General features: G+C 44.4%; 3 protein-coding genes across 8 annotated transcripts in view; 2 read left to right on the top strand and 1 right to left on the bottom strand.

The window, feature by feature from the left end:
* Positions 1-8,961, top strand: part of TSC1 (tuberous sclerosis 1) — a 47,780-nt gene extending 38,819 nt beyond the window's left edge. The window contains 10 exon segments of the mRNA XM_046901872.1: positions 107-677; positions 1,350-1,393; positions 1,511-1,677; positions 2,480-2,662; positions 3,037-3,147; positions 3,663-3,785; positions 4,771-4,958; positions 5,087-5,245; positions 5,931-6,072; positions 6,074-8,961. Coding sequence (XP_046757828.1) covers positions 107-677; positions 1,350-1,393; positions 1,511-1,677; positions 2,480-2,662; positions 3,037-3,147; positions 3,663-3,785; positions 4,771-4,958; positions 5,087-5,245; positions 5,931-6,072; positions 6,074-6,421 — 2,036 coding nt within the window. The 3' untranslated portion in view covers positions 6,422-8,961.
* Positions 8,326-22,101, top strand: part of AK8 (adenylate kinase 8) — a 71,545-nt gene continuing 57,769 nt past the window's right edge. Inside the window, exons 1-4 of one of the 3 annotated variants that reach the window (XM_025141418.3) lie at positions 8,326-14,343; positions 15,783-15,870; positions 17,795-17,879; positions 21,816-21,865. In XM_025141418.3, coding sequence (XP_024997186.2) covers positions 17,798-17,879; positions 21,816-21,865 — 132 coding nt within the window. In that variant the 5' untranslated portion in view covers positions 8,326-14,343; positions 15,783-15,870; positions 17,795-17,797. Of the gene's footprint in view, positions 14,344-15,782; positions 15,871-16,443; positions 16,548-17,794; positions 17,880-21,815; positions 21,866-22,101 lie in introns of those variants that run through there. The other 2 variants (XM_428077.8, XM_046901875.1) reach the window with 2 other exon arrangements.
* On the bottom strand, positions 11,061-16,312 carry SPACA9 (sperm acrosome associated 9). 4 transcript variants are annotated; one of them, NM_001277707.2, is made up of 5 exons: positions 16,172-16,312; positions 15,546-15,708; positions 12,873-13,075; positions 12,340-12,487; positions 11,061-11,126 (listed from the first exon to the last, which is right to left on the bottom strand). In NM_001277707.2, exons 2-5 carry the CDS (start codon positions 15,687-15,689, stop codon positions 11,118-11,120), a joined length of 504 nt encoding a protein of 167 aa, NP_001264636.1. In that variant the 5' UTR covers positions 15,690-15,708; positions 16,172-16,312; the 3' UTR covers positions 11,061-11,117. The 4 variants fall into 4 exon arrangements, with proteins under 4 accessions (NP_001264636.1, NP_001264637.1, XP_015135023.3 ...); NM_001277708.2 differs by having other exon boundaries at positions 16,231-16,312; XM_015279537.4 differs by having other exon boundaries at positions 11,061-12,487.

The following is a 22,101-nucleotide window of genomic DNA, read 5'->3' as shown; positions in this document are numbered from 1 at the left end:
CTGGTTAGGATACAGCACAGGAACAGGAAAAAGTACACTGTTCAGAAACAAAGTATACTAAGCTGAGCTGGCAAGTAACTATGCTCCCTCTTCCAATCCTTTTCAGATGCAATATCTAAAGAGATCTCTGAGATCACGACTGATGCTGAACACATGGTGCCTAGAGGAGGATTTGACTCTCCATTTTATCACACAAATGAAAATCTGTCAGGTTCTCAGAAGAAGACCCAGTCAGTAGTCTCTAGTGTGCAGGGACACAGTCTGACCTCTGAGCCTTTAACGTCTTCTCTGGACAAGCCTGGGCCTGAGAGTGCACTGGAGACACCCAAACAAACATTTACTCCCATAGACAAGCCCTGCGGAGGCTCTGGTGAAAGCCCTGCTGGTAACAGGGAAGGAACCTCTGGGGAGACAAGTATTCTCACTCCCAGCCCTTGCAAAGCATCAGCACAAGGAAGAGCAGTGTTTGGGAGTGGGCAGCCTCCCCTGTATGAGCACCTTTTTGAGGTTGCGCTACCAAAGACTGCCTACCTCTTTGTTGGCAAGAAGACTGAGGAGCTGCTAAAGAAAGCCAAGGGAACCCAGGATAAAGACTGCATGTCCTCTACTTCTCCTGTGGAAGTACTGGACAGACTGATACAGCAAGGGGCAGATGCACACACTAAGGAACTGAACAAGTAGGTGACTGAAAAGTCTTACTTTGCAAACTTTCTCATGAAGCTTTTTTGTACTGGCTTTATTTTTAATACCTCTGCCTGGAAAGCAGCTGTGCTAGGAAACCTGAATGAAAGCATATTCTGTGAACATCACTGGGTAGAGAATCTTTATATTTATAGTGACAACTAGTTCAATAATTTTTTAAAAAGGGTGGGGGGAGAGGGGCATGGTAGGGGAATCTGTGATGTTAGTTAGAGCTCTTTATACCTTCAGTAACAGAGTTTGAGATGAAGAAGCAGGGTAGCTGGGTATCTTACAGACCACTATTGTACATTCTTCTTTCTAATAGAATAACACTAAGAACTGAAGAATCAGACTTAAGGGCTAGGTGCATCTGCTGCATTCCTTCTTTTCATCTCGTTACTCTGTACTCTGCTTTGTCCTTATGCTGTTTTCTATGCCTGAGAGAATTATTCTTGCTGAGATCCAAGAAATAATATGTCCTCTTCCACCATCTGCCCTTGCAACCTGCTTCTTGCACAACTCCTCTTTATTCTCCCCATATAAATTGATCCTCATTGTGCTTTTATTAAGCTGTAAGCTCGTTTGAGGTGGGGATTCCATTTTGAAGTGATTTGCTTAATGTTTGCATATTTAAACTTACTGGTTAATGCTGCATTTTCATTTTTCAGATTGTCTCTGCCAAGCAAATCTGCTGACTGGACTCACTTTGGAGGTGACGATGTTTCTTATGTTTTGGCAATCTGTTCCTCTATTATTAGACTTGTTTAAACAATGACCTGCTACTGACTTGGGTGTGTGTGTTCATCTCTGTCTTGTAACTCCAACCCAGGTTCTCCCCCTTCAGATGAGATTCACACCCTGCGTAACCAATTGCTGTTGCTGCACAACCAGTTGCTGTATGAACGCTTCAAAAGACAGCAGCATGCCCTTCGGAACCGGCGGCTCTTGCGGAAAGTGATTAAAGCCACAGCACTGGAGGAACATAATGCTGCCATGGTGAGGAGGGATACAAATCTAGCAGTGATCCAAATGCACTAGAGCTAAGAACAAGTGTTAATTGGCTTGGCCAGCAGCTTTCTGTACCACTGAATTAAAGAAGCCTAGTATCTCACCTTACTCAAGTCGGTGTTTGTGGAATGACACATGAATGAATTGCATGTGCTGTGATTATTTCTATTGACTGTAAGTGACTGAATCAGTGGATGACTGCATGCTTAACCTTTGCAAGCAGTTACCTTTGTTAAAGGCTTCACAGTTAGTATAGGGGTTACTTAATGCTCCTCGATTAAAGAGAGGAAAAATAAAAACTGTTGGAAAACTCAGATGTTCTTTGAGTTATTTACTATGATGAAATTCCAAGTTGTAAGCGCACTGAAGAATATTTAATTCTGTACCTCCATATTGTAGCTACTTCCATTTACAATTTCACTTCTCAATAAATAATTTAAGAGTGAAAAAGAGCTTTCCAAATCAGTTTTGGAAAATAAAGTGTAGCTTCCGCTCTGAAATCTAAGTCCCTGTCAAGAATGTGATGGGGAGGAACATGCTATTGCTCGCTGTGCCTTTGAGTGTGACTTTGAGTTATCAGCCAGTCCACTCTAGCACCATTTACTCTCTTTTTAAGTTGAAGAAACCCCACAAAACCATACATTACACAGAATGTTCTGTGTATGGAAAAGCGTTCAGCCTGCATGCTGTTAATTGATGTTATTGCTTTACTTAGCTAGTGACACTGAATAGATGTTCTAACTAATAAATCAGATGTCTTGTCTAATGCTTTGTATGGGGTTCTTAACAGAAAGATCAGCTGAAATTACAGGAAAAAGAAATCCAGGCCTTGAAACTGAGTCTGCAGAAAGAACAGGCCAGGTACCACCAGTTTCAGGAGGAGCACGAAGGGATAGTGGCTCAGCTTCACAGCCAGATCAGACAGCTGCAACATGACCGTGAGGAATTCTACAACCAGAGCCAGGAATTGCAGGTATGAAGCAGAACACTGAACAATATTGTGTTATCTCCTTACTGTGGCTTTAAAAATAACCTTCCCAATGACATGACATGAAATACCTAAGAGAAATTTATTATCTTTTTTGGATATATTTTCCTAATTTGGAATAAGACAAAGCTTAGTTGGAAATGCCTGGCTAAACAGTCATTGTCCATTTGCAGTCCTGTTTTATTCTGTCTTGTATTTGGAAATAGGAAGATGCAGTTTCTTAGCTGGTGCTGAGACTTTTGCAAGTGCTCTACATAACTTGACTTACAGCCCTGGTGGTTCTGGCCTTTCAGCCATGTAGCACTGCTGGTCCTTGCTGAAGTTTCAGAACCCTGAGCGAGTTCTTTTTGTTTGAGCAGACCAAGCTGGAAGACTGCAGGAACATGATTGCAGATCTGAGGTTAGAATTGAAAAAGGCTAACAACAAAGTCTGTCACACAGAACTGCTTCTTAGCCAAGTTTCTCAAAAGGTAAGAGAAGTCACAGATTCCAGGGTCCCTTTGTCTTTTTTTTTTTTAAAACTTTTGATTATTTCAATTGAGAGCTTTTTCTTTCTTGTTCTGAAATCCTAGATTCATAGAATGTGATATTCATTGCGCAAAAAAACAACACAAGTATATTGTGGTGATGAAATTCTAAACAGTTAAAGAGTGTTGAAACTTCTCATTTTGGCTGCTTTTCACGCAGTAGGAATTCACAGACTGAGCAACATAAACTTAAAGTTCTGCTAAATCTGGGCATTAGAGGGATCTTGTTGAAGTTAAGTGGGCTTTTCATCCAAATGGAAACATGGTTAAAGAAAACAATGCCAGTGTGGTGGAAGCCTGTATGATTTGTCGCTAACTTTATGAAAAGTCATTTCTTTAGCACCTATGACCTTTGTCTTTTTTAATAAAAACACCCTGTGAGCAGTGCTGGCCAACTGTGACTCTTGCTGAAATGTTACATGCAGTGTTTAATTCTGTTTAATTTCTCTTTTAAAAAGCTTTCCAACAGTGAATCAGTGCAACAGCAGATGGAGTTCTTGAACAGACAACTTCTGGTTCTTGGAGAGGTCAATGAGTTGTACCTGGAGCAGCTGCAGCACAAGCACACAGACACTACAAAGGTACGGTTGCAGACAGTGCCTTCTGGGAAGACTTGGCTTGTGGTCATCATCAAGCTGTTTCAGCTTGGTGTCGGAATAAAAGAAATGATTCAGAACTTAACATGTTTTGTTGGCCTTCTGTTTAGATATTTTTATGCACTGTGTGGTTATGAAATCTCTTCAGCATGCTGTTCTTGAAAGCTAAGAATGGTGTGTTAGCATACACTTGAAGTCAGTTTTAGCCACTTCGTATGAATTCTTATTAATTTCTTCATGCCGTTGCTGTAAGTCCCGTACCTTATTGTGCTCCTGCTGTAATTGCTAGCAGACTGTTGGAGGTAAAGTAACACTGGGCTCTTATGTTTGTGGAAGTGTATCATATAGAATAGCATTGCTGTCATTTGCAAGAGTCTTAACCAGGATTTACCTAGTTAGTGTGACATGCTGTTTTGAAACAAGCAGTCTCCCTCTTCTCCCTACTAGGAGAAGCTCTTTTCATAAGAGCACCAACCTTACTAAAACATCTGTGGTTCATATGGTTTTACTTCCTGACTTCAAATAAACCTTTTTCTAATTAGAAGCAAGCAGCTTGCCCAACAATAGAACTGCTTCTGTGTGACAGCAAGTAATTGAAGAAGGTGTATAAGCAAAAAAAAAAAAAAAAAAGAATTATTTTTCTTGTATTTAGTGAAGGTCATGCTGAAAAGATTGTTTTAAAATGGAGGCTGCTGAATCTGCTGCAGAGCTGACAAGTTTGCTTTGCTAAAAAGTTTTTTTTATAAAGAACAACAATGTGCTCATAAATTCCAGTGATGTAGAATTGCTTTCACGGTGACTTTGTGTACGTCCTTTTACTATCTGGCTTTCTATATCAACTTCTAGAAATGCATCTTTTATTTGATCCTGCTTAAGTTGTGCTTATTTATAGTGTCAGAAACATGTCTAAATATTAATAAAAATAACACACAATCAAATTTATACTTAACGCTGTGTTCTTTCCTTTGAGGAGGTTGAAATGTTGCATGCTGCTTTTCGAAAGGAACTGGAGAAAGCAAAATTGTGTGTTCAGCAGCAAAGCCAAAGGCTCGATGCTTCTCAGAAACGGATAGCTGAACTGGAATCTCAGCTTTCTAAAAAGGACCACCTCTTCTTGGAGCAAAAGAAATACCTGGAAGATGTCAAAATCAAAGCAAGGTAGAGATTTCCTATTTAAAAAAAAACAAAAAACAAAAAACTGAGTGCATTGACTGATGCGGTGTTGTATTTGAGGCAGAATTTGGAGATACTGGACCTGATGGGTTTTGATTTCTCTTTCCATTCAGAGGTCAGTTGCAAGCAGTAGAGAGTAGATACAGGGCCCAGAAAAGGATCACCCAGGCGTTTGAGCTGGAGATCTTGAACCTGTTTGGCCGACTGGAGAACAGCCCGCTGAAAAAACTTGAAGATGAAAAAACAGAAGCAGCTGAAGCAGCAGAAGAAAGGTGAGGATGATGATGCAAAATGTGCTAGACTCACAACCAGTTCTTGGTATTTTTATATAACTGGGGAATTCCTAGCACTTGGATGTACCATTTCAAGGTATTACTGTTACTCCCCCTTTTACAGAATGAATCTGTTCTGGGATTTTTCCTGGATTACTGAGAGTCATTGGCAAAATTGGAAATGCTCATAAAATATTACTCAGATAGCTGAACCGTTATTCAAACTTTGGGGCAAACTTCTCTATTTACACCATTCTTAAGAGGTTGCTGTACACAAGTATAAAACAGTTGGGTATTGCTTCCCCTCAGATCACACTTATTTGTTCTACACCAACGTCTTCTACAACATGAGGATAATTTCTTGCACTGCAAGCAGATTTGTAGCAAAAACTTGTCCTTGGGATATGTGAAAGATCTGCAACCCAAGGACAATGCGTAGCTACCTCCATTTTCCTGATCCATTAAGGATACAGTTCTGTTTTGCTTTGGGATTATTGTAAACTATTCCCTTCCTGATTACTCACTGTCAGTTCTGCTTCATTACGAAACTGCAAAAGGAAACCTGGTGTAGGCCTGCTGAAGTACACCTGCAGTTCTAGAATTAGAAAGTAATGAAAGTAACCTCCACTCCCAGTTTAACAGTTACAATGTCCTTGATGCTGTATCCTCTCTTGTTCCAAAACAGGCTGGATTGTGGTAATGAAGGTTGTGCAGATACTGTGGCAGGATACAGCGAAGAAACCATTGATAGAAATGGAGAAACCAAACCTCCCAGCACTCGAGGTAGCAGTAAAGGTGGCAGCAACAGTGAGCTCTCCACCCCAGAAAAAAAAACAGAACCAGAGATTCAGCAGTCACTGGGAGACCTCCATGTTGCGGGAGCCCTCCACTACTGTCCCACTGACTGTAGGTTCACTCCCCAGCTCCAAGAGCTTCCTTGGTATGAAGTCACGAGAGTTGTTTCGCAACAAAAGTGAGAGCCAGTGTGATGAGCATGGTGTAACCATCAACAGCCTTTCTGATACTCTAAAGACTGAACTATGTAAAGATCCAAGCATGGAGACGAAGGCTCCTCCAAGCCCCGATAACCTTAGCCTCTCACCTAAGATCCAGGAAAGCAGTGTTGGACAGCTTCATATCATGGACTACAATGAAACTCATCATGACCACAGTTAAAAAGGAAGATAGTCAATCAGTGTTATTTTCATATTCTTGGCATAGAACAGGAGGCGTGAATGCACGTTTAACTAAAAGCTTTTATGTTTCTTTGGTCTGAGCAGCTAGCTCATGCAGTGGAATAGGATTGATGTCCAGTAACAGAAGAAGGCTGCTGAATGAATGCAAGGTGGATTTTTGGGTCTGCAATTGAAATGCCCAGCCTAACTCTTGCTTCTTTCTCAAATTCAGTCCTTAGCAACGTGTACTAATTTGAAGGGACAACTGTTAGCATTTGCAGATATTTTTTTTCCCCTTTCTCCCTGTCCCCAGTGAGTGGCTGCATTTATGAACTTGAGTGCAATATGAGGCCAAATTAACGTTTGTGAGTCTACTATGAATGCTTTGTATTTCCTTGCAAGCTTCCAATTTAGAGCAGTTAATTGTGCTGCCTGTCTGGGTGATTTTGATTGTTTTCATCACGGAAAGGAGCAACACTAGAATTTCTGGTGTGTTCATCTAAGGGTCTCTATTTTGCCTGTCTGCTGCCCCCACCTTTCTCAGAGCCCGATCTTTAAGTTGGACTCCAATTGAGTACTTAAATGTTTTAGGAACGGTGTACCTCTGCAAAATGATTCATTCTCCCTAATTCATAATCACTGTTTATATTGTCCTTAACATTTCTTGGAAAGTTTCTTTTGAACAGACACTTAACAAGGAACTGGAGCTTGTAATGCAGAGACCATACGTGCTGAAGACTTGTTAAAACACTAGCTTCTGATTGTATTGGAATTGTGTTTGCTTGACAGACTGGTACTGACCTCAGACTGGTTCATAGGGGAAAGCAATTAGTGTGGGAGAAGAGGGAAAAGGCAGCCTTAGTCACATAGGGAGAGTATGCAGAACGTGTATGTCGAATGAAGATTTGCAGCTCACAGAGAGCTTTTGTTTCTCTAATCAGGGAAATACTTGTCCTGCCTGGACTCCTTCATGGTTTTTGTTCCTGATCTGAGCAAGACCACTGTGTTCTGACGCCAAGAAATTGGCTTCTACCTGGGAGTGCGTTTTGAGGCTTGACTTGCAGAAAACAGTTTCCTTTGAGTGCTGTTCTGTACCACATGCAGCACACTTTTCAGCTCAGCAATGTCAGTTTGGCACTAGACGTGTCCCCTCCATCCCCATTTCCTTAGAAGGTGAGACTGAAGAAGCAGCTTGCTCAATCAAACTGAGGATCTGCATTCTGTTGTGAAGCCTTTCTATGTTAATCATGTTTAAGCCTTCTGTGAAAGAGGATTGCAGGGTCAGGGCTTGTCAGTGGTCTGACGCAATCTCCTTTGTGACAGAGCAGAGGCTGTGGTTAGGAAGGCAGTGTGCTTGTTTCAAACCGTAGGTGTGTCTGGGTCCAAGCATATGTGGTCATATCAGGCTTCACAGGTACCCACACTGCATGTGGCCTCTTCTCAAATGTTCTGTGGGTGGCAGCTGCTGGTCAAGAATCGTCTCAAGTATTAAACCAAGGCTACATTAAATCAGTTCCCATCCTAACCTGAGGAGGAGCAGGAGTCTGCTGGAGAAGCTGATAACGTGTGCCAGACACAGCTTTTCCTTCTGCTTTGTCCATAACACCTGGGGTTGGAATACATTTCTGCCTGTCTGCGTTACTCTGTGTCCTTTCGGTTGGTCAGTCCTAACTCTGAAAGTAAAGGTGAACTTAAGTGGTTTTGTCAAAGCTTGAATCTGCATGGAATAGAAAATAGAGAGTTGGTTGTAAGTGACAGACTGGTTTTGTCGACATGTCTATAGGCTTTCTAAGACTTAGTGGTAGCAAACGTGGTAGCGTCTGTTTTGGTAAGGTTTGGAGGTTTCCTGCCTCTCATCCCACCTGGTCCCAGCACGGGGAGCGAGCAGTTTGCACACAGCAGCCCGGCTGGTGGAGCTGGAGGTGTTGCAGGGGTTCCTTGGAGGACCGTGCTGTGCTGAGCCCAGAGGAGCGCCGTGCTGCTGCGGTGGCCTCGCGCGTCCAGAGGGGAGGCAGCTTTTGTTGTCGGTGACAAACGTGCCCTGGCGGTAATGCAAGCTCATTGAGGTGGCTTTTTTCTTCTTTTAAAAAGGACTTTAGCACCAGGATAGTAATGGAAACCACTTTCGGTTTGTTTATGGACCACAACGATTACGGAGGAACAAATTTTGCAGTTTGTTTTTTTTTGTAAAAGTCTAAAAATCATGGATCTGCTGTATGTAGTTAACTTGCAGTTTGTTTGAAGGGGTCCCATCAGTGAAGTGGAAACAGATTGTTTTTTTTTTCTAACTGACTGCTTTTAGTTAAATCTAAAATTGCTGTCTTTGTCAAGTTAATCTGTTCCCTGCCTCGCTCTTTGTAAGCATGTTAAACAATCCACATTAAATGCCATAAATATGAAATATGAGGAAATGGTACAATCCTAAGCTAAAGAGAACTTAAACCAAAAGGAGGTTTTGCTGTCCTTATTAGAATGTTCTAAAATGTCAAGGCAGTTGCTTGTGTTTAACTGTGAACAAATAAAATGTATTGTTTTGCACTACTAAGTGTTACATTCCCTGCAAGCCTCTCCTGGGGACCGAGCTGTGCTGAGACAACGTGCAGAAACCAACTGAAGCATCTTCCAAGATCTGCGAGCAGAACAGCATTGAGCAGAACAGCATTGAGCAGATAAGTGCTTCTGCCCCTTTTTGCATGGGGTTCATCTGTTAGAATTTGAACAGCACGCACGAGGGCATGGTACAAGTCAGTGTGCAGCTGTCTGTGAAAACACAATCGCTGAATGGTAGTGCTTAGGAAGAATGTTGTATAACCTTAAGCCTTATTCCAGGTATTGGGTGATGGGGAAAGCTGCTTTTGGTCCTCCTGCATTGGACAAGAAAACAGAAAGTTCATCTGAGCTCATTTAGAATCCTTTTTGCACAACCCTTAAGAAGTGTAGTGCTGGAAAGCTGAATGTGCCAGTGTAAGAATTGCAGGATTGTGGTACCCACAGAAGTGTGGCCCCAAGATAGAACAAGAAGAAACAAAAGCCACACTGTGTAACAGCGTAGTAGTTCGTAAACCTGGCTGCAAGCAATAAATACGCAATAGGCACCAGGGAAGGAAATCAATAACTTTATTTCATGACTTTTAAGCACTTTTGCTGGTTGATCTTGATTTATTTTCACCACTTCACTACCAGTGCAATAGGCTGGAGTTAGAAAGTAGCTGGTTACAGAGCTCTGTGGGTGAAGCATTGGGCGTTCAGTGCCCCACGTGCATTCAGAGCCCCATATCAGCATCTGGGGCTCCAGGGCAGGACACTTCACTTGCACGCTGACAGAAGTCAGAGGTAGCCCTTACCCCAAGGCAGTGATGGGTGCTGGGGGTCCCCCTGAGCTCTGCTGCCTGCCGCCCTGCAGCCCTCTCAGTGTCTGAATGAAATGCAGCATTTATTTTCTCGGTGTACATCAGCTCAGTGCCAGCACTCTCTTGAGGTTTTATGCTCTCAGAGGCTAAAGTAAAACTTTATGGCACTTCTGTGCTTGGCATTTACATCCTGTTTATGTAAATGCCTCAAACAGCTTGATTTGTAAGAGAGAAAAACAATTCTTGCTGTATCTTTTTCCCTTTTGAAGTGTCCATCCACTCTGGAAGAGGAGAACTTGTATGGAAATTAAGTAATTTGTCTCTGTTTTTTTGAGGTTTAACTTTGTGTCTTTCCAACAGATCCTGGTCGTGTCATTACCAAACCCCAGACTGCAGTTTTATGTGCTCATTTTCCTGCTTGTGCCTTCAGATTTTGCTTAAGACTGATTGAAAGGATAAGGCCAGGTTAGAAACGACTGCTGAAGTACGTGGATTGTGTTTGTTGTGTGTGTCAGACCTCTGTCAAGCACGAGCGCTAACAGCAGGGCTGGAGAGGCAGCAGCTCTGGTGGCACTGCTCTGACACACACAGTTTGTGCTGTCGTATGCTGTGGGAACTGAAAGGAGCTCCGGAGTGGAGGATAATTGCAGTGTGATCAGAGCCTGCATATTCAAACCGAAATGCCTTGGCAGCTGGCACTGGGACAGCCAGAAAAGAGAGCTGGGAATTGTATCCCTGGTGTCCCAACACTTGTCGCCCTGTAGTCAACATAGCTGTGCTGGGTTTGGAAAACTTTCCAGGCCAGCAACTGTTATCAGACACTTGTCTTTGCAACATGAAACACAACCAGGCAGCTGCAGACAGCTTTGATTTCCCTCCCCGAAGCTGCCTCTGCAACACAGCTCCCTAATGAAGCACATCTTGCTGCTGTGGCCCCGTTAGTGCCCAGGAGTCTGTGTGGCCTCAGGAAGGTTCGTTATCATTTTGGAGTTCATCATGTTTCAGTTGGATTGTGATGTCTCATAAAAATAGGCTTCTTCTCCAGATGGGCAGACATAGTAGAGAGCAGCACGTGGAGGCAGGGAAGGAAGGAAAGTGCAGAAGAAAGAGGGGCTATGCGAGGAATGACAGTGCTCCTGAAACTACTTCTTATTTCATCTGAGCTATTGTTCCTTCCTATGTTCCCTCCTCTGTGCTGTGTTAATTCTCCCTTATTTTCTGGCTGCTTGTTGCCAAACTCTGGTCCTAAAGCAACAGCTTTCCACAATTTTTAGCAAACTGAGCCAAGTATGCAAGGGGAAATTGTTTATTCAGGAGTGTCTTCCAGCAGGAAGCAAAGAACAGGAGCTAATTTGCCTGTGGGAGGGGAAAAGAGCAGTCAGATACAGGGAAGACATAGCATTAGTGAGATCCTAAGTTTGTAGCTAACTGCATTTGAATAAAAGCACCACCACAGATGCATGTCAGCTGCAGGGAGTGGGGGCTCTGTGACTGCTGAGCCCCCTAAGCGGGCTGGGAAGAAAGCTGCTCTCAGCAATGGTGGAAAGGTATTGTGCTGGAATTGCAAAGCGCTGTTATAAAAGCAGTGTGAGACTATTTCCAGTGCCTTTCAGTTTCAATGAACGAGGTGTCATAACACCCTTGAAAATGAAGGAAGGTGGGTTCTTTCCTTGAAAAGGGGGAGAGACTTTTTTTTAACTTGTAGTTTGTGAAGAAAGGAACCATCTGAAAATGGCCACAGCTTTCTCAGTCTCTGCTTCCCTAAGATTCCCATTAATCACCCTTAATGAAAAGGACCTCCCATTAGCTTTGCAGAGGTCTGGGAAGAAATCCTTTATATCCCCAGCTCTGCTGACAGCAGAGAAGTCAAAATGGGCATAAGGAAGATGTGCTGGGTGGTGTTACTGGTGATGGTGTGAGGATCTGCAAGGACCAGCAGAGCCCAGGCAGTGCAGCTAAACCATGCTGACCTTTCCTATAGCCAATGGCATTACAGACCTGTCAACGCTGATTCTTTGGTCCAAAAAGCAGGTGATTTCCATGGGATCAGCTAGGGTGGGGAAATCTTAGGGATAAGCCCAGTGTGATTAGAATCGGATTGCTCCTCACTGTTACTCTCACCAGAATACTTGCCAAAGGGACCATGAGAGATAAAGCTGCTTCTGTTGAGATCTGACTTTCAAGAGGACAGTGGAAATAGCAGCAAGGAAGAGGAGGGTGTATCTGGCAGGACTAACTCTTCAGATCTTGGATCTCTAGTGTTCATTTCACTATCTTTAATCAGCCACCTGATTAAAGGCGGTTAAGTGGAAGACGCACGAACTTTGATCCTTTAAAAGGCATGTCTGCCAGGTGGTTTCCAGGGGCCTTTAAGTTTCCCATTTTGATTTTCTCTGTCAGTCTCGTGCTTCTTTCTGACATGCTTATTCCCCTGCACTTGTATGCAATCTTTGTTACTAACTGAGGTCTGAGCTTCAGGGTGGACGGAAGGTATTTTGGGGGAAATGGCTGCCCTAGCTGCTGCATCCTGGGGTGCCCTCTTCTCAGTGACAGCACTTCCACCACTCACATTACACAGCATGCGCCGCGGCAGCTTCTCAGTGTGGGATAGCCACTCCTTCACGCCATCTAGGACAATGGGGATGAGGCTCACCACACCTCCGAAGTGATTCTTTGCTTCGTCACAGCTCAGGTGATTCACAACATCGTGGGGGTATCTGTGGGACAGAAGGAAGCCGTTTGTTGAGTAGTCCAGGCAATGCAGCCCTGGTGAGCCCAGCAGTGCCTCCCTGAGGCCCACAGGGAAGGGTGGAGATGTAGACAGCAATGTCCCCAGGACAAAAGGGCACTGATAGGACTTGAGAAAGGAGCTGTGCCGCACATGGCATTGTGGCTGCTGGCCTCAGCCTGCAGGAGTTCAAGAGCACATGCAGACACCTGCTCCACAGAAATTAACTATACACAGAGCAGAAATAGCAGGGAGGAGCTGGAATTGTGTTACAACAGTAACCAACAGGGAGGTCAAGTAGGAATATGCGTTCTTGCAACAGTCTTACTGTATCAGCAATGGCCTCCACAGAATTCAGCTGACAGAGGACGTACTTAGCTCGGATGGTGCTCAGATCATTGCTGTGGTTAAGGAGCAGCTTGCATCTTTCCAAAATTTCATTGGTTGTGCTGTTACCAGGATGTAGAGTTTCCAGCTTGTGGCAGAGATTGCTCAGGTCATTACAGATGTTTAGGAACATGGTGAGGATACGCCTGTCCGTTAAGTTGTTACAGTGGTGGTCCATGTAGGACTGTACCTGCAGAGTGCAACATGGGGAAAGACAGGGTCGTGCATGTTAAATTACATTGTGATATGCTGCAAAGTTGCTTAGGTTAGCGAACAGCAGATACTTTCTGGTGTGACCGAAGGAATGGGCCACTATGGAAACTGATACAGAGGCAAGCAGTAAGCTTTCTAGGGCATGCCTGAGATGTTTCCTCATCATTGATCACAGCTGAAGAGGGCTGGGGTAATGGATCTGCCTGTCAGCACGGTGACAAGCCTGCCTTCCCTCTTTGGAGAGAAGTATGGCAGTACTGCAGCCAAAAACACAGCTCTGCTACGAGCACTACAGAAATGGGTTGGGTGTAAGTAGGGAGTTTTCTGTCTCCTGCACTGCCACAGCTGCTTGCACAGAATGGGGTGGGAGATGGGGGTGGTGGCCAAACTGGGAGTGTTTTGGAGTAATAGCATGGATGTGCTTGCATACATGCACATTCTTCATGGTTCTTTATTTGGCACTATAAGCTGTGACAGCAAAATTAAAACCATTTAATCTGAGTTGTCCTTACTAACCTATTATAGCAATGACAATTCCCTATTTGCCCTGAATGGTTTTGTTACTCAGAGTAAATGGCACTGCATGGTGAAAGACTATGCCAAGAGATTCAGTATCTGCTCCAAAGACATTACAGACACTTTAGACATGAGTGGTAGGAATGTAAAACACGGGGTGGGGGGGGGTTGGCAGCCATGGCTGGACTGTAAGACCTTCAGTGCCTTCTGTAAGACTTCAGCATAAGAACGAAGGAACTGCTCTAACACCGGTATGCTCTGTGCATACAGAACAGCCATGCTATGCACCAGGGCAAATTCTCAGCAGGTATGTAAGAGAAATAAAGAAGGCCCCTAAGGGTCCATTTCCACTACAGATTTCTCCTTCCTCTGTGTTCATTGTGTGTTGTGTCCATGTGAGTGGCAGGATTTTTTTTTATTGCTGCTCTGAGCAGAAATGGTTCTAAAGAGAATAACATTTTAGCCTGGGTGTTCATCAACAGGGTTACAGGACTTCTTTCTGTCCATAGAAGAGAGTTAATGCACCTACATATCCAGGAGGGGACCAGGATAACATGAGCAACAGCTTGCAATGACCGCCTGGTTCTGCAGCAGGCAGTTGCTGGCTCTTAAGCTGCAGCCTGGGGAGCTCAGGGAGAGCTGGACTGAAGCCATGAGCACAGCCAGGCTCGGCAGCAGAGGCACTTGCTGGGTTATTTGAGTCTCTGATTGAAGCAACTGACAGCACAGGTATTTGTTGCTTTTATTCCTATGCTCTCCTACACACAATTCAAAATAGGATTGGGATAAGGCAGAAGAATGGCAGTGAAACTAAATGGATGTCTGGTTTTGTCCCAGTGAAATTTCTTTGTGCTGTACCAATGTTCCCTGCTCTCCCCAGTACCAATCTCTTCCTTTTTGTATCCTTCCTCTAAGGTGATCTGTTATACCCTTAGGGCTACCCATGCAGTAAGGTTTGCCACCACTGAGTCCACATCACTGTATCACAGGTGACACCATGGATCAGTGTAATGTATGAAGTAGTTGCTAGGAGGTTTCACCCCTACAAAAAGCAGGTCTTCCACTACCACCAGGAAGCAGAGTCCAAGCTTGCTCTATGCTTCTGCAATACCTGTGCTTTTAAAAACAACATAATGCTATATGAAACTTCAATGCCTATTTTCTTTTTGTGGAGGGGGGGGGGGGGGATAGCTTAATGTCTGTGGGAGTCCTCTTCAATGTTAGGAACAAAGCCTGTATGTTAGAACAAAGTCAGACCTCAGAAATACAACCAGCTGTCTTCTGTTTCTTAATCCTGATAAGAGCTTGGTCTTCAGTCTGGCTTTGGCATGCTTCTGGTCTTTGTGCCTGGGTTCTGCTTTCTCACATCCACAATTCTAGTTCTTTTTGGATTTTTCTTCCCCCTTTGTTTTCCAGTGATTGCAGTTTGCACTACTTAAAACATCCTGTTATCAAAATTCCAAGACATTTCACTTACCAGCCCAGAAAACACCTAGCCCACTTGGGACTTTCAGCCCTCGATCCATCATTCTACCTCTGTAACACAGCCATTATTTTTAATAAGCACTACAGAAAGATACAGCAGCACCAATACCAGGGGAAGAGGCAAGCATGCTGGTTACTGCAAGTTAAGGATTACGGATTCCATGTGTGGCTGGGGAGGGAGGGTTTGTTTGTTCATTGTACCCTGCATTTCTGGCTATGCCTCAGCAGTGAAATGACAGCATTAAGCTAAATCCTGCAGCGATGCTGAGCAATGGAATTCCTTTCCTGTCAATGGGGAAGTCTAACAGAGGTGTCCCTTTCCCCTGCTTAATCTTTTGCCGCTGCTTCGCAGTTATGCACAGACGTTAGTAGCAACTTTCTGTGCATTCATTCATCACTGTGCCCTCTTCCCAGCAGCAGAGACCTTTGTGCTGAGCATTCTGTACCTGGCTGATGCTTGCCACGGGTCTGATCATGTCGTGTGCGTTCTCTCGAGTGTGTTGCAGAGCTCCAACAAACGTGAACTGCTGCTGCAGGAAGAGCTTGTAGTTGTCTTCTATGACTTTTAGAGTATCCTTTACCTCGTTCATGTTTTCCCTCTGTTGGAATCTGGGAGAAAGGGAGAGAAAAGCAGCTCCTTTTTAGAAATGACGTGATTCTACGTGTGTAACTCTATCTTTCAGAAGAGCTGGAAAGCAACAACGGCAGCAGGAGGATAAAAAAGGAGAAGATATACGACGACACAGCCCGGCGGTCCCCGGGCCCCAGGCAGTAAGTCACGGCAGTAGTAACGATGCTGGAAAAGAGGCAGAGAGCCCGGGGGGGCCGCTGACAATCAGCTGCCATAAACCCGAGTGGGTCTGCTGGAAACATAAGGCGGTAATGCATCAGTCACGGCGCTGGGAAAGGGCCGCAGGGAGAGATGTCGTCTTTTTGCCGCTGTAAAACCATTGCCCCGTGCGGCTTAAAAGCGCGAACGCGCGGGCGGCGGCCCGAGGAGCAGCGCGGCGCAAACGGAGCGCCTCTGCTCGCCCCCGGTCGAGCTCGGCCCTTCTATTTCTCTCGCCCTCACCCCTTCCCCGCCGCAGAGAACCGGGCCGGGCCTCCCCCTGCAGCCCCGCGGCTCCGTACCGGCGCGTGGGGGCGGTGCGGCCTGGGCCGGGCTCAGCGCGCTCCGCGAGCCGGGTCCCTAGCAACCGCCGCCGCCGTCTCCGTAGCAACCGCCGCCGTTCGATGACGTCACACCACGTGCCGCGCACCGTAGCGGCTGTAGCGCCCCCCTTACGCTGCGGGGCGCGTCTCGCTGCGTCGCCGTGCAGTGACGTCACTCCATAGCAACGCAGCGCCGCGGATGGTTGCTAAGGGCCGCCATGGACGCCCCCGCCCGGCCGTGGCCGCCGTCGGTGTGCGGCTACGCGGAGCAACGGGGGGTCTTCCGGCTCCTGCAGGTGAACGGGGGCGGGGAGGGGCAGCCCGGCATCGCCCCGCCCGGGGGGCCCGGCTTTCCTCGCGGCCTCCCGCGTCACGGGGAGAGTGGGCACGTATACCTACACTGCCCGCCTTAAATTGAACCCAGACGAACAGAAGGGAATAAAATGGAGGGGAGGCACGTGAGGGCTGGCAGGACAGAGAGAGAGGATCCATCGCTGTCGGCCTGAACAAGTTTAATAAAGCTGGCTTTTCTCGCTTTGCTCTTTACAAAGCGGGCAGTGACCACAGTGCCCATCCCGGGGGTCGTAGTTCGAATAAATGCCGCACAGTGACGGCTGTGGGCTGAACTTGCAGGAAGAACCCGAGCTTTGTGCTGCGCTGTCTGCGGCTGGATAGAAGAGTTGGATAGAAAGGCGTTACGGCTGGCTTTTAGTAAAGGGCGCCCTGCTCTGTTGGTGAGCAGCTCAGGAGGGGGTAACGAACTCAGCGCATTCGCTGCTGTTTGAGGTTTCCTTTTAATTACGGAATTCCCAGCTGTGCCGAAGCTCCTGATGAGGAGATGGGCGGAGTCGGTGTTGGCCCATAGGGCTGCAGTCGGAGCGGGGAGCAGTGCTGCCGGAGGGGTTTCACCTCAGCTCCCCCCGCAGCCCCCGTTGTGCAATAAGAGAACGGCACCCAGAATCAGAATTCAGAAAAAAAGGCTTTAAATTCTTTTTTTTTCCCCGCTCGTTTTCTGGCAGCAGGGAGAGCAGCGGGGTTAAGGCAGCGAAATGTGCTGCTTTTGTGGCTTCGGTTGGTTGGATTGGGGCAGCTGTGTGTGTTTCCTCTGGGTCCGGTCTGTCCCTTTGCCCTCAAGGCTTGCTGGGCACTTGTGGGAATGTGCCAGAGGTTTAACTTGTCCCAGAGAGACAGTGAGGTGGCTGGTTTGGTGCTGTCTGTGTGGGCTGATATCAGTGCTGGCACAGCCGTTACACCACCAGGGCCAAACCCTTCGGGTCTCTGTGTGTATCATAAATAAGCGAAAGCAAATTGCTGTAGGGTTTTCATTTCGTTCATTTATGTATTTGCAGGGTTGAGGAGGGCTTTGTAAAACCGTATTTCACTTTTCCAGCCTCTAAAATAGGGTTTATATTCCGTGCTTTGTCTGTTGAAGGGGACCTAAGAAGTGGAGTTAATAAAGGTCCTCGTCACCACCTTGCTGTAATGTTATATCAAGACTGAGAGCCCTTTAATTTTCCTCTGAGTTTGTCCTGTTGTTTTTCAGAACATGCTTGAGGAGCTGTTAATTCATAAGCCTGAGGACCCCATTGAGTTTATGATAGAGCATTTAAAGCAGTACAACGACGATGGTAAGTGAAAACTGAGAGAATAGAGACAGTGCAAGGCCTTATTTGCAAAGAGCTGTTCCGAAATGGCATTTCAGTTGGCAAAGGGTGGATAAAAGGTTTCAGACCATTCCTTGGAAGGACAAAAAGGATTGAGCATCTTGCAGTGGTTCTAAGTAAGGTGCTTTGAATTTCATAATCTTTTTCTTTTTTTTTTCTTTTTAGTGGCTAATCTAATAAGAAATACACTTATAACAGTTATAACAATGAAACCCCCTAAGGGAATAACAAAGAGTTCTATTGTATCAATTATTAATGTGTTCTCTGCCCCATCTGATATCTCCTGTTGTCTTTAAGCTTGCTAATTACTCCTTTTGTCAGGTGTAAATTTGGTTTCCCATTCTACCTGGGCTCGCAGATTCTCTGCTTTTTGATTAGTTAGTTACTAGCTGTTGTTAATGAGTTCCACCGCTCAGTGGCATCTCAGATGAAGGAACAGTGAGTGTGCCTACTTGTGTGGATAACAAAACCTGGTAAATTGAATGGGAAGGCTGTACTGTGCACAATAAAAGCATGTACACTCAATCAAATTATTTGATTTACAAACTGTTCACCCTTAGGCAGATTCTATTTGGATATGCACAACGGAACTCTAATTTTTGTTCTGCGTGAGCTGTCAGGAATAGCTGGTGTCATGTTGCTTTGATGTTTCTTTAAAACCAGAGTAAACCATTATGAAAGTTCTGCTGCAGCATCAATGAAGTCATTATCGCTGGAGGTGCTCTGAGATCTTTATACGTCGTGGTAGGGATCAGATGGATGTTGATTGAAACACTACTCAATATCAAAACCAGAAAGAAATATCCAATCCTGCAAATTATGCCCAACCCTTCCTGATGTGGGCAGCACCAATAATCAATCTGTTTTATTGGCCCGTGGGCAATTTGCAGAGAAATTTCAGCTTGATAGAAAGCTGATAGAATTTCTCTGCATTACTCTAACATTTGTTGTTGAGCCCCACAGAATTGTTTCAGTGGATTTAAGCAGGTTTCCATTTCGTGGCTTCGGTACTCAGAGGCTAAAGATAGAACTACAGCAGTTGTTTGTCAAAGGAAAAGTGCTGTCTGCTTTTGGTCTGGAACAAGCTATTAAGAAGGGGAAGGCGCTCCAATTAAAATTAGAGACTAAATGTTGTTTTAGAGATAAATTATATGGAAAATAACGTAACAGAAATCTGTAACAGGGTTCATTTTACCTTTTTGATCATGCCAGAAGGTGCTGACTATTTAGAAGAAAAAAACCCTTATTAGAGCCATCAGTAAAGCAATGAATTTTCATGATCCTGCCTTGCTAGACAGCTTTAGCCCTAGAGAAAATTTCAAACAGAGACATGTGGAAAAGGAGTATTGCATCTATCCTAGGTGTGAAGTTAGAAACCCTTCTTAATTAATAATAAGATCTAAAGTACTCTTAAAAACATAAACAAGTCTAATGATGATTATAGCTCACAACTGCCTCGGAAAGCTCCTAGGTCAGATGGGTTTGTGCTTCCAGTTCTGTGATATTCTCCTTTTGTGTGATCCTTCTGAGAACCTTAATGAACGATATGAAGATTGAGAACTCTTTAATATACAAAGATGCAAATCTTGTACGTTGTATCTTGGCTTTTGTTAACAAAGAGAGCTTTCAGGATCCAAGCAGCATTTCTGTGAGCTTTTGCTTTACAACTGTACCTCTGAAGGAATTTAACAAAGTTCTGTAAGGATGTTCTTCATGTACTCTGTGCTGTTCCTCTTTGACGAGGAATTTCCCTTACAAATTAAGCAGATTTTATTGCATTAATATTAATCGTGGACTCTTTTGGACCTAAATGAAATGCAGAGGGTCCAGCTGTTTTTCATTATTCCAGGATTCGTTTTGTTTATTGCTAAAAGCATCCTTGAATGTTAAAACTTAATAGTGCTTGGAAGAGTAAATCCTGTGACATTGAGACTAAAGACGGGATGAAATATGATTTGTTACTGCAGAAAAAGTCATTTTCCAGATCTTTCTGGCTTCGTTTAGGGACCAGAGGTCTGGACTTGCAGCGTTAAGCACCGACTGTCTGCTGATTGGAGGGGGTTAAATATGACATCCAGCCATGTCCTGCTTGTGCCCTCGTGTCAGATGTTTGGGGAGAATGCTTTAGAAGAGCCTTACAAGTGTGCAAATGAGTAAATCAGTGAATTACGCTGCCCCATCTGCTGCGAGTCACTAAGCAGAGAGCAAACCAGATTTAGTACAAAGTGAGCATTTACAGTAGCCCTGGGCAATATTAAAGCATGATATGGTGTATATAATGGTATGTTTCGTTTTTTATCAAACGTTTGTCCAAGAAAGCTGTGTATTAAAGCTTCAATACCTAAGGGTTTTCTTGTGAATTTTAAATCATGCTCCTAGTTAAACCTCAAAAGGATCTGTGGATGGAAAGGTTTTTTGATTTTCTTTGAAGTGGTTTGAAGAAGTTGATTAGTGTTGGCACCCGAGCACTCTTTTATGACGCTGTTTATAAATAATTCCTAAGTATCAGGCTGGAGTTTCAAGGTGTTAGATTAAAAAAAAAAAAAGCCCTAGGATTTAATCACATTACATTTGAAAGAAATTAGGTGATAAAAACAGCTGATGTATCCTTTTAAAGCATTTTTCTACATTGTGTACTAGTTCTGTTGCACTTGCAAGAACCAATAAGGGGGAGTTTTTCTTAAACCTTCCGAGTCAGATAACTTTGTAAAGATGAATCTGTAATTTGGGTTTCATGTATGTTTAAAAATTGCACCTGCCCAATAACTGTTAAGTGCGTGGAAGGCCTCATAAAAATACACTTCACATCCTTCCGTGTCTGCTGTCATCAGACACTGCATCTCCCTCTGTTACCAAGAACTGGGGAGGGTTGGGGGCTCTCAGATCCCTCCTCTGTGTTGACCTGTGTTATTCCTGGTAAACATTTGTCAGTCCCTCCTGTAGATGATCTTATTTTCTTATTATTTTCCTGAGAAAACATCAAAGGCATTACTAGAAAATGACAGCTCCGGGGATTGCAGCCCAAAATATGGTTGTGCAAAAAGTCCCAAATACTTTCCTGAGAGTTGCTCCATTTTCCCTTTTTTCTGCCTTGCCCCTGCTCCGTTCACACTGCAGCTATCAGTGGCAGGATTGGGAATTCTCCCCATCTTGGGTGGGGGGGCACGCAGCAGAGAAATACAACATACAGAGAGGGGAAAAAGGAAGGCCTTTCAACACTGACTTGAGAACATGAAGGCAGCTGTCAAAGCGTAGAGGAAAAAGTGCTTAGTTTTGCAACATCTAAATGTTCTTTCAACCCTGACACAGCTGTTTAGTTGCAACTAAAATGCGAAGTTGCAGTTTTTCTTGTGATGGGAGCCAAAAGCTTTGCCAAAGTTTGGTGTTTTTGCTACCATACTTCATAAGGAAATGAAAAGAGATTAGATGATCTCCAAAGATCCCATCCATTGTCAACAACTCTATGATTGCAATAGCAGTCACTTTTAAGGAGTCTTGTCCTGCAAACACAAACTACCTTCTTCTTTTAATTGCAAAATATGCTCTAAGTCAATCTTTTGGGAATAGAAGTCAAACTGAGATAAGATAGTGTTCCTGTTTATGCTCTGGTTCACCCCATAAACTATTTATCCATTGAAATAGAAATATGCTTAAGTGACATATTTAGTTAGAATATCAGTCTAATTAGCCTTGGAGGTTAAAGACAGTCCGAGGTGGCACTGACTGAGTGTTCCCCCATCTTTCTCCTCAGCGCAGCCCAGTCCTGAGGTTTACATTCAGGCAGATTTCCAATTGAAATAATCTTTTCATTGTGATTATGGTTATGTTGTGCAATAACAAGAAAACACGTTTGGATTTTTCTGTTCTACATCTTAACATTTTTACGTTCTCATTTCTTAGCTCCAAGGATTTGCATTCTCGGTCCGCCTGCTTCTGGTAAAACTACAATGGTAAGTATGCTGTTTTCAGGGCTCTCACACTCCCCACGTACCTTCTTGCTTATTACTGAGCTCAGCACTTGTGAAAGTAGTCAGAGTTATAGAAGAGCTCAAGGCATGTTGGAGGGTGGCGTTCATAGGGTTATTTACCATAACCTGTAAGTTAAATGGGAGCGTTCAAATGAGCTCTGTGAGGACTTGTAGGGGTAGTGGTGGTGATGCTGCTGTAATGCAGCAGAACTCTGCCT

Source organism: Gallus gallus, chromosome 17 (assembly GCF_016699485.2).
Source record: "Gallus gallus isolate bGalGal1 chromosome 17, bGalGal1.mat.broiler.GRCg7b, whole genome shotgun sequence".
Lineage (NCBI taxonomy): Eukaryota > Metazoa > Chordata > Aves > Galliformes > Phasianidae > Gallus > Gallus gallus.
Note: the sequence above shows the minus strand (reverse complement) of the source record. Positions and strands in the feature narration are given on the sequence as shown.

Excerpts from the sequence above, each read along its gene's own strand:
- SPACA9 (XM_015279537.4), bottom strand. The coding sequence starts at position 15,689 with ATGAACGAGGTAAAGGATACTCTAAAAGTCATAGAAGACAACTACAAG. Across the intron at positions 13,076-15,545 it reads CCGTGGCAAGCATCAGCCAG|GTACAGTCCTACATGGACCA; the intron begins GTACAGAATGCT and ends TGCACTCTGCAG. Across the intron at positions 12,488-12,872 it reads CTGAGCACCATCCGAGCTAA|ATACCCCCACGATGTTGTGA; the intron begins GTACGTCCTCTG and ends TCTGTCCCACAG.